This window comes from Typopeltis vanoorti, chromosome 1 (assembly GCF_054136105.1).
Source record: "Typopeltis vanoorti isolate ZY-2024b chromosome 1, IOZ_Tvanoo_1.0, whole genome shotgun sequence".
In the NCBI taxonomy this organism is placed as follows: domain Eukaryota; kingdom Metazoa; phylum Arthropoda; class Arachnida; order Uropygi; family Thelyphonidae; genus Typopeltis; species Typopeltis vanoorti.
Window position 1 is genome coordinate 12,222,294 of NC_143549.1, and position 14,874 is coordinate 12,237,167.

At 35.0% G+C, this 14,874-nt stretch overlaps 2 protein-coding genes across 2 annotated transcripts; one reads left to right on the forward strand and one right to left on the reverse strand.

Moving 5' to 3' along the window:
• Window positions 1-646: 646 nt before the first annotated feature.
• Window positions 647-1,530, forward strand: LOC150109789 (protein lethal(2)essential for life-like). Its single transcript, XM_090411112.1, has one exon. The coding sequence runs from the start codon at window positions 757-759 to the stop codon at window positions 1,282-1,284; it is 528 nt and encodes a 175-aa protein (XP_090267238.1). The 5' UTR covers window positions 647-756; the 3' UTR covers window positions 1,285-1,530.
• Window positions 1,531-4,090: 2,560 nt separating this feature from the next.
• Window positions 4,091-14,594, reverse strand: LOC150109790 (uncharacterized). Its single transcript, XM_090396662.1, has 5 exons — window positions 14,540-14,594; window positions 11,476-11,572; window positions 6,168-6,347; window positions 5,743-5,925; window positions 4,091-4,772 (listed from the first exon to the last, which is right to left on the reverse strand). Exons 2-5 carry the CDS (start codon window positions 11,558-11,560, stop codon window positions 4,267-4,269), a joined length of 954 nt encoding a protein of 317 aa, XP_090252788.1. The 5' UTR covers window positions 11,561-11,572; window positions 14,540-14,594; the 3' UTR covers window positions 4,091-4,266.
• Window positions 14,595-14,874: the final 280 nt, after the last annotated feature.

Consider the following 14,874-nt stretch of genomic DNA (forward strand, 5'->3'; position numbering starts at 1 on the left):
TTTAAATGACTAACTCGTTCAAGGTGGGACGCAGTATGGTGACCTCGGCTATTTGTTAGTAATCGCCATTAGCTGTGTGCTTGCCTGGAATTCCTCCCCCCCCCCCATCCCTCACGATAAATATTAATGAGGCTGAAGAGGAATCAGTACAAGGCATTTAACTATTCTAGACTAAATACGAAAATTACGCCTATCACCAATGAAAACATGAAGTACACAACGCAATGCAAAAAAATAGATACATATGCTTATAACAGCATTAAACTTCTGGGAATCAGCGATCCAAGCTGCGTTTCTTAATAAATACAGCTGTCGTCTGACGCCACACGTTGAAATGAAAATTTGCAACTGTGGCGACCTCTTTAAATGTGGATATCACAAAAGAAAACTTTTTTCTGAGATGAACAATTGCAAAAACTGCTTGAATGCTTACCAAGTAATAATTAGCTTTAGATGAATAATAATAATACTAATAATAAAATGATCTCAGTTATACAGAACATGTTCTCTTTAAACGCTGTGAATTACAAAACGTTGTAAAATTATATAGAGCTTTACTCTTGATGTTTGATGTTATTATAGTTTGTTCCCATAGACGGCGCTAAAAGTACAAATAAGAGGAGGTTTGGAAACATAAATATACTGTGGAGTAGTCATCTTTCAGTTTTCTAGGCTACAGGTTTATTTAAGGAAGCTTTCTGCTGAGCCAGGACGTGTTTCGGCCGATTGTAAATTGCTAGCGGAAAAATACGTGCCATGTCTCGCCACAATATAATTCCGATTTCCCATTCTTTTGATCAAGATTTATATGGCTGGCCCAGACGTTGGTTTAATGAACCAATGAGAGTATTTGATGATGATGATGACGATGGATTTTTCAGAAGATCAAAACCTCGTGTGCGATCATCTTTTTTTACTGAACCATCTATAATTACCCGTCGAAGCAGGTTTTCTACGCCTTCTACAAAACAGTCCAATATCCCCATAATGTTGGACGTTAATCAGTTTACTCCTGAGGAAATCACGGTTAAAACTGTTGACGATTTTATTATTGTCAGCTGTAAGCACCGGGAAAAAATGGATGAACATGGTTTGGTTTCCCGAGAATTTACTCGAAAGTACAAACTGCCAACAGGTACTGATCCGGAAGCGATAACATCGACTTTAAGCAGTGATGGAATACTTTATATAAACGTACCGTCTAAGGCGGCGACCACTGGAGCCAACGAAAAAACTGTTCCAATTGAAGTTAAGGCTTCTAAAGGCGATTCAAACCTGCCATAGAAAAATGCACAGTGATTCTGTATGATATTCACTAACTGCATTCATTTCTTGTAAGGCATATCAATAATATCTGTTATTTTCATAAATGTCGTGTTCAGTGCCATTGCTTAATATGATAATTATTATGTTACTTATGAACTCAATAGAAATGCTAATGATTATTGTACCTCAAATTATATGTCTAATTAGGTGAGTAACCTTGTAACTAATTTAATTTATTAAAATAATAAAAAAATTTCTTGTTTACGGTTGAATATTTTTGGGAACCTAACATAATATTGCTATATACAGAAAAATGTGAAGTGTGTAAATTGCAAGGTAGAGTAATATATTGGTTTACTGTAATATAATGCTAATGTTCTTCTTTAGCACTATTACTAATGAAATAATTAAATCATTTAAAAGCATTTATACAAAACTAGAGAGAAATTTATATATATAATCTTATTGAGTTACAATTATAAAGTTGTTTATATCATATGTAAGTGAGCCGACACCAATAAAAATTTGTTATGAGAATTATAATTATTATTATCATTATACAGAAACCTCCATAGAGTCTGTGGACTCATCGCAGTGGTCCACTTAAAAAAAACACATTAATTATCAGTTATGAAAAGTTGCACAATCTCTATCATAATTTGCCTTGAAATCATTCACCGATAAATTAACTTGATTTTTCTAATTTCACGCCAATTCATGTCAAATATATTAAAAAATCAAATCAAATAAAAACTTATTTTGATTAAAAATATAATATAATATAAAGTCAATTACTTTTCTTTTCAGTGTATTGAAAGTGTATTCACTCTATTTTATTCAGAAATGAATTTAAAACATAATCTCTAAATGATTATTTAGAGATTATGTTTGCATGCTACACTGTTTATAGACTGTGTTTGTTGAAACAAACTGCGCATATTATTATTATTATTATTATTATTATTATTATTAATTAGTCCAATTAATTAGTTCAAAGACTCATCGAGAGAGAATGTTCCAACACCATCGAACGATTGGGCCCCTTTTAACTACTAACCGCTTATTCCTAACTATTATTATAAAAGGAAAAATAACTGCTGTGGCTTTAGAGAGACGACAGAAATATCCGGATGTCAAAGATTTGTTCGCAGGATAATTAACCCATCATTTAACGAATGAGAAGAAGGTAACTGGTTGTTATTATTCCGTCTTATGATAGAAAATAATCTGTTTTGCTTGTAATCGTTCCTAATTGCGTATATATACTATAAACAGCAGCACTCAGCTCTGCATCAATCACAGACAGTGAACTCAAGCTATCAACGAATCCAAACTTTCATAGGAGAGACAACGTGAGTTCCATCATCATCAATGTTCCAACGGGCACTTACTAATTGTAAGAGCCCACGACTTTAGTTCCAATTATCCCTTGAATTTCATTTCGAGGATTTCGAACCCAGACCTTTCCATTCGAATAAAATCGGCGAATGGAAATTGGCGGTGCAGAGAATAGAAGCTGAATCTTCAATGCTCTCTCTCTTTCTCTTTCAATCTTTAAAAAACGGAGCAAAGAAAAACTGAGCATTTTCCCATTTGGCTGTGTTCATTCTATAAAAGATCGTAGATCTGGTAGCATCACATACTTCCAGCATTATCTAACTGAAAAATGAATGCTTTATGTGGTTTGGTAAGGTATGGTATGGTAAGGTACTGTACAGTTGTTTCCATCCAGGGCAATATAATAACCTAACTGAAAAAAACGTGTCCGAAATTGTCGGGAAGTCATGCTGTGTTGAAATCATGCTAAGCCTAACTACTTAACAGAAAACGATATGTTCAAATGCAAATATACTAATCATCATTTGTCTGATATTCTCTTTGGGTGCTGATCATCGATGACTATCTGCATACAAATGAAGGTCATTTTTCTGTTTTTTTTTTTTTTTTTTTTCCTTTTTGGTGTGTTCTAAATAAAACTGGATGTAGATACTATAATAATATGCTAGGATTAGCATTAAAGAATTTCTATCATTGCCTATAATATCAATGATAGAAATGGTTGATATTTCTCAGTGTACAATTAAAAATTATTAAAAATCCATCCGACAACATTCATGTGACATCTATTCTGATAGCCACATACTATTTTTAAAGAGGTGAAGACTTCTAAGCCTAAGTACATATAATATAGTATTTAAAGAAACAGATCTCGTTCTTGACAAACTCAGTAGCTCAAATAAAGATCCTCAAAAATTAAAGAAAGAAGATATTCTCTTTTAGCATACGATTAAATTGTGTCTAGAGTGGTTTCCTTGTATGTCAAAACTCAAGATATATTCTGTTAAGTTAAAATTTGAGATATCCAAAACCGAACATACTCATGTCTTCACCCCTTTATTTTTAGGTGCTTTCACTCTGATGGGCAGATTTTGATGAAATCTGTTATATGGAATCTGTGAAACGCATTGAAATGAGTAAAGTTTGTTCGTTTGAACATTTCAATTGTCGTTTATTATCGGACATTTCAAGACAAACTATTCGAAATTATATGCTTCGGTTCTGTGATAAATTGTTGACTTAAATATAGACGTAACTTTTCAATCACTTTTCAATATATATATATATATATATAGTGTGTGTGTGTGTGTTATTTGGAATATTTGTACTCTATACACTTATTTATGATTTTAGAGTTTCTCTAAGCTTTCGGTTATCGTTTTAATTATATTATGCTACTGATTATTTGCAAAACACAAAAGATTAATCTAAAATAGTTCGTGATGAATGTTTTAGTGAAATGAAGTATGAAAAAAATATGCTGAAATTAGTAAAAAAAGCAGTTTTATTAGAAAATCAAAACCATGCACTTTGTTGGATGGCAAACTAAACACAACTTTCAAAAACAAAAACTTATTTGCAACAGTATGGAATACTGATTATTTTGTAGATGTTTTAAACTATTTCCATTCAGGATGCGGTTTATAAAGGATAGATGATGAATTAATAAGGTGGCGGTGGAGGAATTGGACAGTGACTAGGAAGAACACATCTGTCTCCAAAATCTTTTATAAGTATCAGTCCAGGTTTACAGAAACATCCAGCTTGGCAGACTTTCTTAGGACAGATGGGATTTCGGTTATTGCAACTTCTAGGACAGGCAGGACCGCAAGCTCTCCACTCAAAGTCTGGACCACAGAATGGAGGGCGAGGAAGTATGGGAGGTGGGTAAACTGGTGGCGGTGCCGGATAAACTGGTGGAACGTAGACTGGTGGAGGTGGTGGATATGCTGGCGGTTTAGGTGAAGGATATGCTGGAGGAGCAGGTGCTGGGTAGGTTGGAGGTTTTGGTGCCGGATAGGATGGAGGAGCTGGTGCTGGATAGGCTGGTGGTTTCGGCGATGGATATGATGGTGGTGGAGCTGGTGCAGGATAGGTTGGTGGCTTCGGTGGTGGATAGGCAGGTGGCGCTGGAGCTGGATATACAGGTTCAGGAATGGGTGGTGGGACTAAAAATGATAAAGGAATAAAACTATTAAAAGCATATCAATATTAAGATTATTTGCAAATTTAATGGAATTCAATTATGTTTTGTATAGTGTATCTAAGAGTAAATAATGCACTGCATCTGTTTAGGCTATTATGGCCTAAAATCTTTCACAAAGTTTATGACACATGTTACATCGTTTTCAAGAGAAAAGTAAGAACATTTGAAATTATGATTATGACTAATCATAATCATTAATTAAATACAGATGTACTAACACACCATCAAACCAGATAGTTATTTAAACACGAAAATTAGTGTTCAAAAAAGAAAGAAAGAACAGTAATAAACTAGTTTGATGAAATGTGCCTTTTCGACATTCTCAATAAGGCAGTGAATGGAAGAATAATAACACACTTTAAAAAATATTATAGTTCATTCTCCATTTTGTATTTTATTTTGTTTTATTTTATTTTTAGGATGCGAAGCTTCTTGAAACTTTAAAAGATGCAATGATGACTATACTAACGGTGAAAAAAAAATTTTTTTTCTGATATTAATTTGCCTCTATTACATAATTTTCTACTCCCGTTCCCCAAAGTTAGACAAATGATAGAAATTCAAACTAGTCATGATAATCGATAGAACAGAAACTGAAGCCATAATAGCCTCAGTTTCTGTTGTTTTCAATTTCAAATAAACTTCCTTTCTCTTTCTGAGATAAATATTAAATGGACGATAGAAGTATTCTAAATTAAATTCTTTAAGTTAAAAAATAAATTTGAAGATAAACCGCAAAAGGATAGAAAATTATTTTAAAAATTAGAACTGGATACTCACTTCGGGATGAATGTTTTCACGTGATTAAAACTGTGTTAAATAATTATAATTCGGACGGCGTGTCAGTCGTTTCATTTGCTGTCTAGAGATGCAGATAAAAAAGAAAACAATAAGAAAATGATGGATGGGAAACCTTTAAAAAAAGTACTAACCATAGAAACATTGATGACGTGGAACACATTGAGTTCCGCCTGGCATGTTCAATACAAGTCCTTTTCTACAGAAACACCCTGGCAAACACTTTGATAAACAGGGACTCACTCCGAGGTTCGAACAAGTTTCTGGACAAGGAGCACCACAGTTGCTCCACTCGAAGCCAGGGAGACACTTTTTTTCTGCAAAAAGAAAACAAAAAATCAAAATCTTTAAAAAGCACTTACTGATTGTAGACAAATTTTCACATACTGGCCATGGTCAAACTTTGGCAAACCAAGTTCTCTGAACCAGAGTATCGAAATTTTGATATGCTCTTATATCAGAGTAGTCTTGAAAACCAAAATGTGATCATGGCTATGAGAAGTCAGTCATTCTGGTGCGTCATGGAAACAATTGAATACTTATCTGAATTGCAACTTACGACATTGATGTGGAGATATGCAAACGGATCCGCCGGGTTTGTCAAGCACCAGTCCTCGCTGACAGAAACATCCTTCAACGCACTTCAGGGTGCAGTAAGGGTTGCTGCCGAGTGTGTCGCAGTTTTCAGGACAAGCAGGGCCGCAGGTTTTATATTCGAAACCGAATGGGCACACTTTTGCTGCGGATGTAAATTTAGGGAAATTATTTTCAAAGTTGATACGATTCGTAAAATTATAGTTATTAAACATAAATGGATCACAGGGTGAGTAAACATTAACATTGCCTTGTTTTTCGTGCGAGTTGAGCGTGTTTTTTAAGATGGAAATGACACTTCCAAAAAAGCCAGCATGGTGTAACTCCACTTTTTTTTCAAGTAGTTAGCGACCATTAAATGTTGATTCCTTTAATGGACTCTTTATAATCTTTTGAAGAACTATGAAAGGTAGGAGAATATAGCAGGCTATAATTTAGAGAAAGGCTGATTCTACTTTCTAATTTTAACATTTTCTTTTAATGGTTGTGTTTTGATTAATACCTTTCCTGTCGGTACTATTTATTTTACTATCATTTTAGCTTCAGACTGGTAAAAAAAATTGCATTTCTGTTTTCACAGCTTTAATCTGCTTTATTATAACCACATGCACTACATTGAAGATAAATCTGAAAAATATTGCTTTCCAATAACAATACCTACACCGACACGAAAAGATCTTCGTATCACTAAAATAACAACGCTGCTATCAAATAGCAAGTGTGTGTGTGTGTGTGTGTGTGTGTGTGTGTGTGTGTGGTATCGTGAGGCAAATAAACGTATTATTTATTTTTTATTAAATAGATAATTCTAAAAGAGCATTTATTTTCCTAGCTAACTTTTCCTATCCCATCAGTTTTCAGTTATCTCTGGTAACTTTTCGAAGTTCATGGGCAGCCAGTCACACTCTTGGTCGTCGATGTAGTTGAATTCAAAGCTACTCATGATCTCAACAAAAAGGTTATTCGTATTATTATTATGTGACACCTCCATGGAGTCCGACTCATCGCGTAGGATGCTCAACACTGAACAACTAGTAATGCTCTTGCTCAGTTTCGAAGGATGATCTCCCGTTTGCTCTTCCTGACATGAGTTGTAAAATGTCGCCATGATTCTCTTAGCCACTTGTACATGTCCATCATGACAACTGCTACGGGTTACTCTTACTGTGAAGAACACATTTCTTCTGTATGTCTCTGTTCTCATAAGCACAATTCTGAAAACCAGATAATGGTTACGTGCTGCTGGATCTTTTCTATTGCCTTCTCATCTCTCTTGAACCCAAGCAATCACATCTGAGCATAGGAGTCAAGATGCAATCTTAGCAAACCCTTGTGAAGTGGGAGAATGACCTCAATTTCAACAAGTTAGTGTTGTTGAAATGCCGAAGTTCAGTTGGTTACGTTACACGTCAGAAACATTGCAGTTATCTGATTTGATCACTTAACCAACTTCGAAATGCGTCTACTAAACGTCAACATGCTATCCACCCTTATCCCTCCCAGATTCCTTGTTTCCGCAATCATTTGTAGCATATTATTATTAATATAATATTCAGCTAATTATGTCCTTAGTTCAAATGTTTTGCGTTCAGAAACACTGAACTGACAGTCATTATCACTTGTCCATGGAACCAGTCCATTCGGTTCACCCTGGAAGAATTCTGTATCAGATATGTCCCTTATCTTCCTCCCTTACTTTGCATAGTCGAAAATAATGTCTTCTACTGTGCGGACGAACTCTAATATCGTTAATGTGCAAACTAAAAAATAATAGTCCAAATGCTGAACTCCTGTTGCACCTTTCTTCCATTCTTATCACAAGACTTCTGTTATATGCTCATCTTTTTTGGGTCTGAACACAACCTCCAGTGTGGAATCCTGTCAGATGCCCGGACAAAAATCTAAACGTTTTGCAGTATATCCATTTTATCATTCCAGATCGCTTGAGCAAGATTTACCTTCAACAAAACCAAAAAACCTTTTTTTTTTTAAGAATTACTTCAAGGTGTGAAATCAGATGTGTAGATGTGTGGCCCCGTGGAAATGCGCTTGGTCTTCTAGTCGGAGACTACATTCTAGTCGCCAACTAGAGGAACTTTTCTAAGCTTTTATTATTATTATTATTATTATTATTATTATTTGGGCGGTTCTCGCGGGAAAAGTTTTGGTAAGGGGGAAGTTTTGCTTCATAAAACAGAAAATTTTAAACCGCTATATCAAAAAAATTGACTGCAGAACTCATGCTATTATAGATGATGATACCGTGAATCCTGAAAGATGGAGACTGGCTGCTAATCGGTCTTCAAAAATTCGTTTCAAGGTAAATTAACTTTTGATTGGATTAGCAATAAAAGTTGATTGTTCGGAAACTATCCACAAATGACACAATCGTATTAAAATAAAAATATCAGAAAATCATTAATATTCAAGAACATTTCTGCAGGGTGTGTGTGGGGGGGGGGGATTCTGAAGTGATGCCCGTTTAAACGCGTTAAGATGTTCAAGATTAGCAAAACAGTATTTGAAAGAAAATGATTTGGGGGGGGGGGGGGGAAAGAAAGAACATTATGAATGGGATGATAATGAGTTACGATTGCTTTAAAAGAAAGAAAATCAATTTGGAAGAAAACTGTTAATAGGAAGCTAGAATGAAATATTTGTATTGGACTACTATAATATCTGGCACATTCCTAGGGATATATAGCATTATAACATTATTTTGCTGTTAATTATTGATAAGAGTCAGAATTTCACATACGACACTTCGATGGGAAGATGCATACTGAACCCCCTGGCCGATCCAGCACCATTCCATCGGAACAGAAACAGCCTGGTACGCATACCTGATGACATGCAATGTTCTTGCCAAAATTGTCGCACGTTGGCGGACAGGCAGTTCCGCAGTCCTTCCATACAAACCCAGGAGCACATTTTTCTAGACGTAAATGACAGATATAACTGAATGAATTCACATAGCATTATAAAAATAATAGTCATTTTCAGAAAGGGAAAAAAAAAAAAAAACAGAATCTTGTGACTAATTTAGAAAGGATTACTGAAGTTGAAAGGAACCTTTCCTTTTTAAAACGTGCGACAAGTTTAGTGAGTTTAGCCACCTTGCCCTTAAACAAGAGTTGGTAGATAAACCTAACTTTTAATAACATTATTAATACCATTAAATTCAAAATTTCGCCTTTACAAAGCCGATAATTTGTATTATTACTTAGTTTTCATGAAACAGAACATGCATGGCTTTATTTATAAATTATTTATATATAGTTAACATGAAATGATATGAACTTTCGTAATTTTATTAATTTTCATGTTGATCTTTAATGTTGAATTATTAGTAAGGCAATGACTGTTTTTCTAGTTTAATTCCGGTATTATTTAATTTTTCATATTTGCTGTTACATAAGATATGCAAGAAATAGCTTAAACCAAACTTAGAAATCCAGCTTGGCTATCTATTTTGGTAACACATTTGATTCACTTTTTAAGCCATATACAGTAAGAAGCATTTTTCGGAGAAAAGCAGACGAAAAGTGAGCAATCAGTTCTGTAGGGAACGTAGAGACATAAAAAGTCTGTTCGCAAGGAACTGTTTATTTACTTTGCTTCTTTCACTGACTTACCGACTGTGGCATTCGGTAAGTAAACGAACAAGAATGTCGTCTGCCCCATGAAAATGTTAACAGCCGAAGTTTTTTTATTCCCTTTAAAAATGCACGTGTTAACTGAAATAACTGTGATTCACATCTCCGAAAATATAAAAGCTTGCAAAATGGAAAAGTTTCATTTTCTTGCTAAGTTGAAAAACAAAATATAGAAATGTAGCACGCATGCGTGTTTTACGTAGCGCGACATTTCTTTTAAATGATTATTCTATGGCACGAAACTGCTGTCAGATTCTCCGAAAATGCCTAACGTTTTATTTATAGAAACATCAAGTTCCCCATGCCCTTTATTTTTCGTTTCAGACAAGCAAGTTCACCTACTTCAAAATCATTGCTGTCTACGATTTTTTTTCTTTGGTATCAAGTGATATTTTAATGCAAATTCCTAGAAATTTCTATAATATTCCTATAAAATATTTGAAATATTTAAAATTCTGCTTTATGAAGTTCTCTTTGTTATTCATCTCTATACTCCTTGCTTTGTATTAAATGCATTATATTTGAACCCATAAGACTATTTCGAACTGTTTTTGAATATCGCTGTGAAGAAAGTAAATGGTAAATGTAAAATGGTAAATGTAAATGATATTTACTTTTAATATTGGATTAAGAAATGTTTAATATTGGACTAAGATATATGAGCACTAAAACAGCTTAGTAATTCTGTGAAAACGAAAAGGAGAAACGAAAGAAACTTACTTCAGCATGTAGTAAAACAAAAAACAATAAAAATAATCTTGAAATACTAAGGCACAGGCAGTGTTGCGGGGAATAAGGATGTAAACTGGAAAAGAAAAACGCTTAAGAATTCATAATAATACATTAATTTAAACTTACAACCTGGAGTTGAAGCCACTAAGGCATAATGAAAATTGCTTATCAGCTGAGAAGACCAAGTAGAAGAAATATATAGATAGAGAGAGGGAGAAAAACATTCCAGTAAAGGAAAACTTGTTCTCTCTCTCTCCCTCCCTCCATGTTTGGGACAACTCACTCACCTTCCATTGCTTTAAAAAGCCTTATGGAAGTTATTCGTATTTCGAGATTCGAAGATCTTTCCAAGCAAATTGCATTCCCCCCCCCCCCCTCTACAAGTGCTACGGAGCCGTGTGTTAAAAAGTTGTGTTAGTAAAGTTATGGTAATTTACCTACTAGAATCTCGACATATTGACATTTGTACACAGATATAATATTTATATTTGTTCAGCACACCTCATGGCCTCCAAGACCATGAAATGTGCTATTATTTATTTGTTTGTAAACGAAGGACAGTGATCTCATATCAGGCAAAGAAACACAACTACACCCTAATGAGACACTCGCAAACATTCATGCCGATTCATCATTCGATAATCCATCCGGCTACCCAGTCAGTAACAGACATACTCGGCATATTGCGAAAAAAATCGATTGGACATGAACATTGTCCCGAAATCAATGCATTTGAATTTTTTTATTTAGGTTTTATATTGTGGTCAACTATGAGCATTGTGCCGATGAGACCTTGCACACACACACACACACACACACACACACACATAGTAAACTTTAAAGTATCACGTTGATTCAAATAGGAAAGAGGAAGTTTCAACGTACTTGGGGATGACGGAGGATAGGGCACACTTGCAACCACTAGGTGGAGCAACATCGACAAAAGCCCTGCTTTCATAGACGAAATCATCTTCTTTCCTGACTGAAAAATATAAAACAAATACGATTTTACTAAAAAATAAAAAAATCAAACTGATATAACTACATCAAAAAAGTGAAGTGCATCGAATCTGCTGAGAAAATATAATTTAATCTGAGCAATGAACGAATATTCAAAGAGCAAAATTTTATTTCAGTTTATTTTTTCCGCTTTAAGGAAAAAAGGAGATATCGTCATATTAATTCATTTCATGGCTTCATACATACATACATATATAAAAACGTATATTATTATTATTATTATTATTATTATTATTATTATTATTATTATTATGTAGACACCCCCCAAGAAGTCAGGGACTCATCAAATAGCTGACAGGAGTAATTCCTTGGCATCTATTATGGCCCTCTTTAAAAATATTCACCAGAAAACACTCACAATTTCTGTCTACTGAGTTCTCAGTAAACAGAAATTGTGAGTGTACGTCAGTGCATATCATGACACATTGTTCCTAACCGCACTCTTACTCAGCTTCTAGGGATGACTCGACTACTCCACCAGCCATGAGCTATAAAATTTCACCTGTATCTATATCGTTAGAACTCCTTGGCTCGTATGTGTCTTCTGTATTTCCTCTCTTCAATCGTCTCATTCTATTTCTCAAGCATTGAAGGCCGCACTCCTTCAATTGGGACTTCATGTAAAGTTGCGGAAGCCACATATTATTTTGGTTAACAGGTGATGGACCTTTTCCACAATTTCCTCATCTCCAGGGAACCCGTTTAACCCTTATCCCCCTGGAACACGTCTCGATTCCATTGACATAAGGAAATCATCTCTATATCTGAGCAGTAGTATAGATAATATTAAAATTTATTCGTTTAAAATATATAGATGTATTCATTTATTATAAAATTTGTACAATGGTATGAAGAAATGCGTCGCACAGAAAGAATAGTTTATTTAGCACTTCTTAAAAATTCCCTTTTTTTTAATCCTGCAGTTGTACAATTTGGCAAGGCCAGGGTAGTTTGTTATAATATATTAATGTAATACAAATGAACTAAAATTAATTCTTTCTAGTATTTCCTTTAGCCGTCCGTTCGATCCTTTCCTGCTCAAATCAAATAATTATTATTAGATGACGCCTACAAGGAGTTCGACTCTTCGTAAGAGTATTCCCTATTTCACTCAAGTCACCGCCTACGCTACTGAATCATCTCCGCACATAATGCCATTTATCACCGCCCACTGGTACTTTTTGCCTGCAGATTGGTTCTCTGGCCGATTTTCTTGTATACAGGATGAAAACCCTGAATTCCCTGGAGAAAAACCCTTGTTACCTCAATATCAGATTAGCCAGCTCACTTTCAATTGAAAAAGTCCATCTATAGACACGACGAGAATCGAAATCAGGTCTTTTGCACCCGCAGGATAGAATGCCACCAGTCGTTCTACCAATTGCACTTTGGAGACACTCAATAATAATTATCATTTTTACGAAGTATTATAAAAAAGATGCTTTAGCTTTTGTGGGTGCTGACTTAAAAATTATGCAACTGCATTTTGTTTGCAACTTATTTAGTTCTAATAAAATTTAACACGAACAGGCTAGAGATTAAGGAAATCATATTTTGTCAATTCTGCAGGACTATACGCTATCCCTCAGGAAATGGTGTCTCTGTTTCAATAGCACTAAATTGCTCAGAGAAACGTATTTGGACTATTTGAAGTTATGACCAAACAACTAAGGCTATTAATAAATTAAAAAACCCAAGTCTCAGGGAGAAAAATCCCTGCTGTCATCATATGAGACCGCCCGATAAATCCGATTCTAGTGTCTGACTGCAGGAGGACCTTTCTCTAAGACGGTCTCATTCTGGTTTCCGATTTAGTGACTCTTTGCCATGGTAAAGAAGGATTTTTTTTAACATTAATACAGGCAATCGGTTTTAAAGTTAATGGCTACTAATTGGAGGCAGCTGTCCACAATATTATCTCCCCAAAGTCTTCATTTATTGATGGATTAGTGCACCTCATAAAGGACCGACTGCCAAACTTTCTTCAAAAAGGTTAGTTAAAAAGTTGTCACTTTGGGACGTATCTTAAAAAGGTGCAAACTTTATTTGGCATTCTTATTACTTGAATGGCTAAATCATGGAGTTTGCCATTCTAGTAGAACAATTCCACCAAGCGAAAATGAGAGGGACACATCCACCCTTAACTTCAGAACTGCTGTAATTCAGGTTTTTCGATTGGATGGATGTACAATAAAGCGTTTTGTCATTGAAAATCGTTCTTATTATTCCTACCATTATTAAATAATTGTTAATAAGGCGTGAAAAAAACTATTTGGGCTTTTAAATATGATGTTTAATTCTTTTTCATCTATATAGTCAGAACGCATTTTTCTTTTCTTTTCCTTACTTTTCTACTTTATGTCAATCCTATTCATGAGAGGTTGTAAATACATTATGCAGTACCTTGGACAGACTAAGAAACCCTGTTGTAGAGACCAAACTTTTTCAAGAATGTCCAACAAAAATGTCCAAGAAAATTTTCAAGAATGTCCAAGCCGATGAGAGAATGGGGACTTTCAGGCAGTCGGTTGGAGGACAAGCACGCTGTCCACTTAGCCATCGAGGCTAACCAGTAGGCTGGAATTCAAACGCTTCATCTACAAAATTCCATTAAGGAGATCTTCAGCTTAGTAGCTGATAATCAGCTACGGCTGCTAATTTTTCAGATCTCATTAACACGTTTATTGCCAAACTGAAAATTGGAATTTCGTGTGGTGGCCAAATTTTTTTTATTTTTTTATTTAGTTAGCGACGTCCACGCGATATAGCGTGATCGACAATGAACGTGTTAATGAAGTATTGAATGTCGCGGAAGAATATGAATCGCGAATTGAGTACGTTATTTAAACCATTGAATTACAAGTTCAATTAATCGGAATTAATTTTATCTATAATGAAGAATACCAATCATATACCTAGAGGTACTTACCACCAGCAGCGGACTGTGCAGGAACAAAGTGCTACCACACGAACGCTCACCGGTCTTCTTATAGTTCGTAGGACTGTCCAGCTCAGCTGTTTTCGCCAATGGTAACACGAACTACCGGTTGTAATCCGACATGTCATAAATCATGAAGTTTGATACTTTGTGCGTATTTGTTAACAATGTTTTCTAATCGCTCCACTCTAACGAATGGCCAACCATTCGGAGCCAGAAATTCCAACTCGTCAGCAGATCGCATTTCTCCAGCAGGAAGTAAAATGGTACAGACATATTTCCAAGCAACAGACGCACGTGTTCAATCGTTCACAATTTGTTGTACT

Excerpts from the sequence above, each read along its gene's own strand:
- LOC150109789 (XM_090411112.1), top strand. The coding sequence starts at position 757 with ATGTCTCGCCACAATATAATTCCGATTTCCCATTCTTTTGATCAAGAT.
- LOC150109790 (XM_090396662.1), bottom strand. The coding sequence starts at position 11,560 with ATGATTTCGTCTATGAAAGCAGGGCTTTTGTCGATGTTGCTCCACCTA. Across the intron at positions 6,348-11,475 it reads CTATCCTCCGTCATCCCCAA|CAAAAGTGTGCCCATTCGGT; the intron begins GTACGTTGAAAC and ends TTACATCCGCAG. Across the intron at positions 4,773-5,742 it reads ACGTCATCAATGTTTCTATG|TCCCACCACCCATTCCTGAA; the intron begins GTTAGTACTTTT and ends TATCATTTTTAG.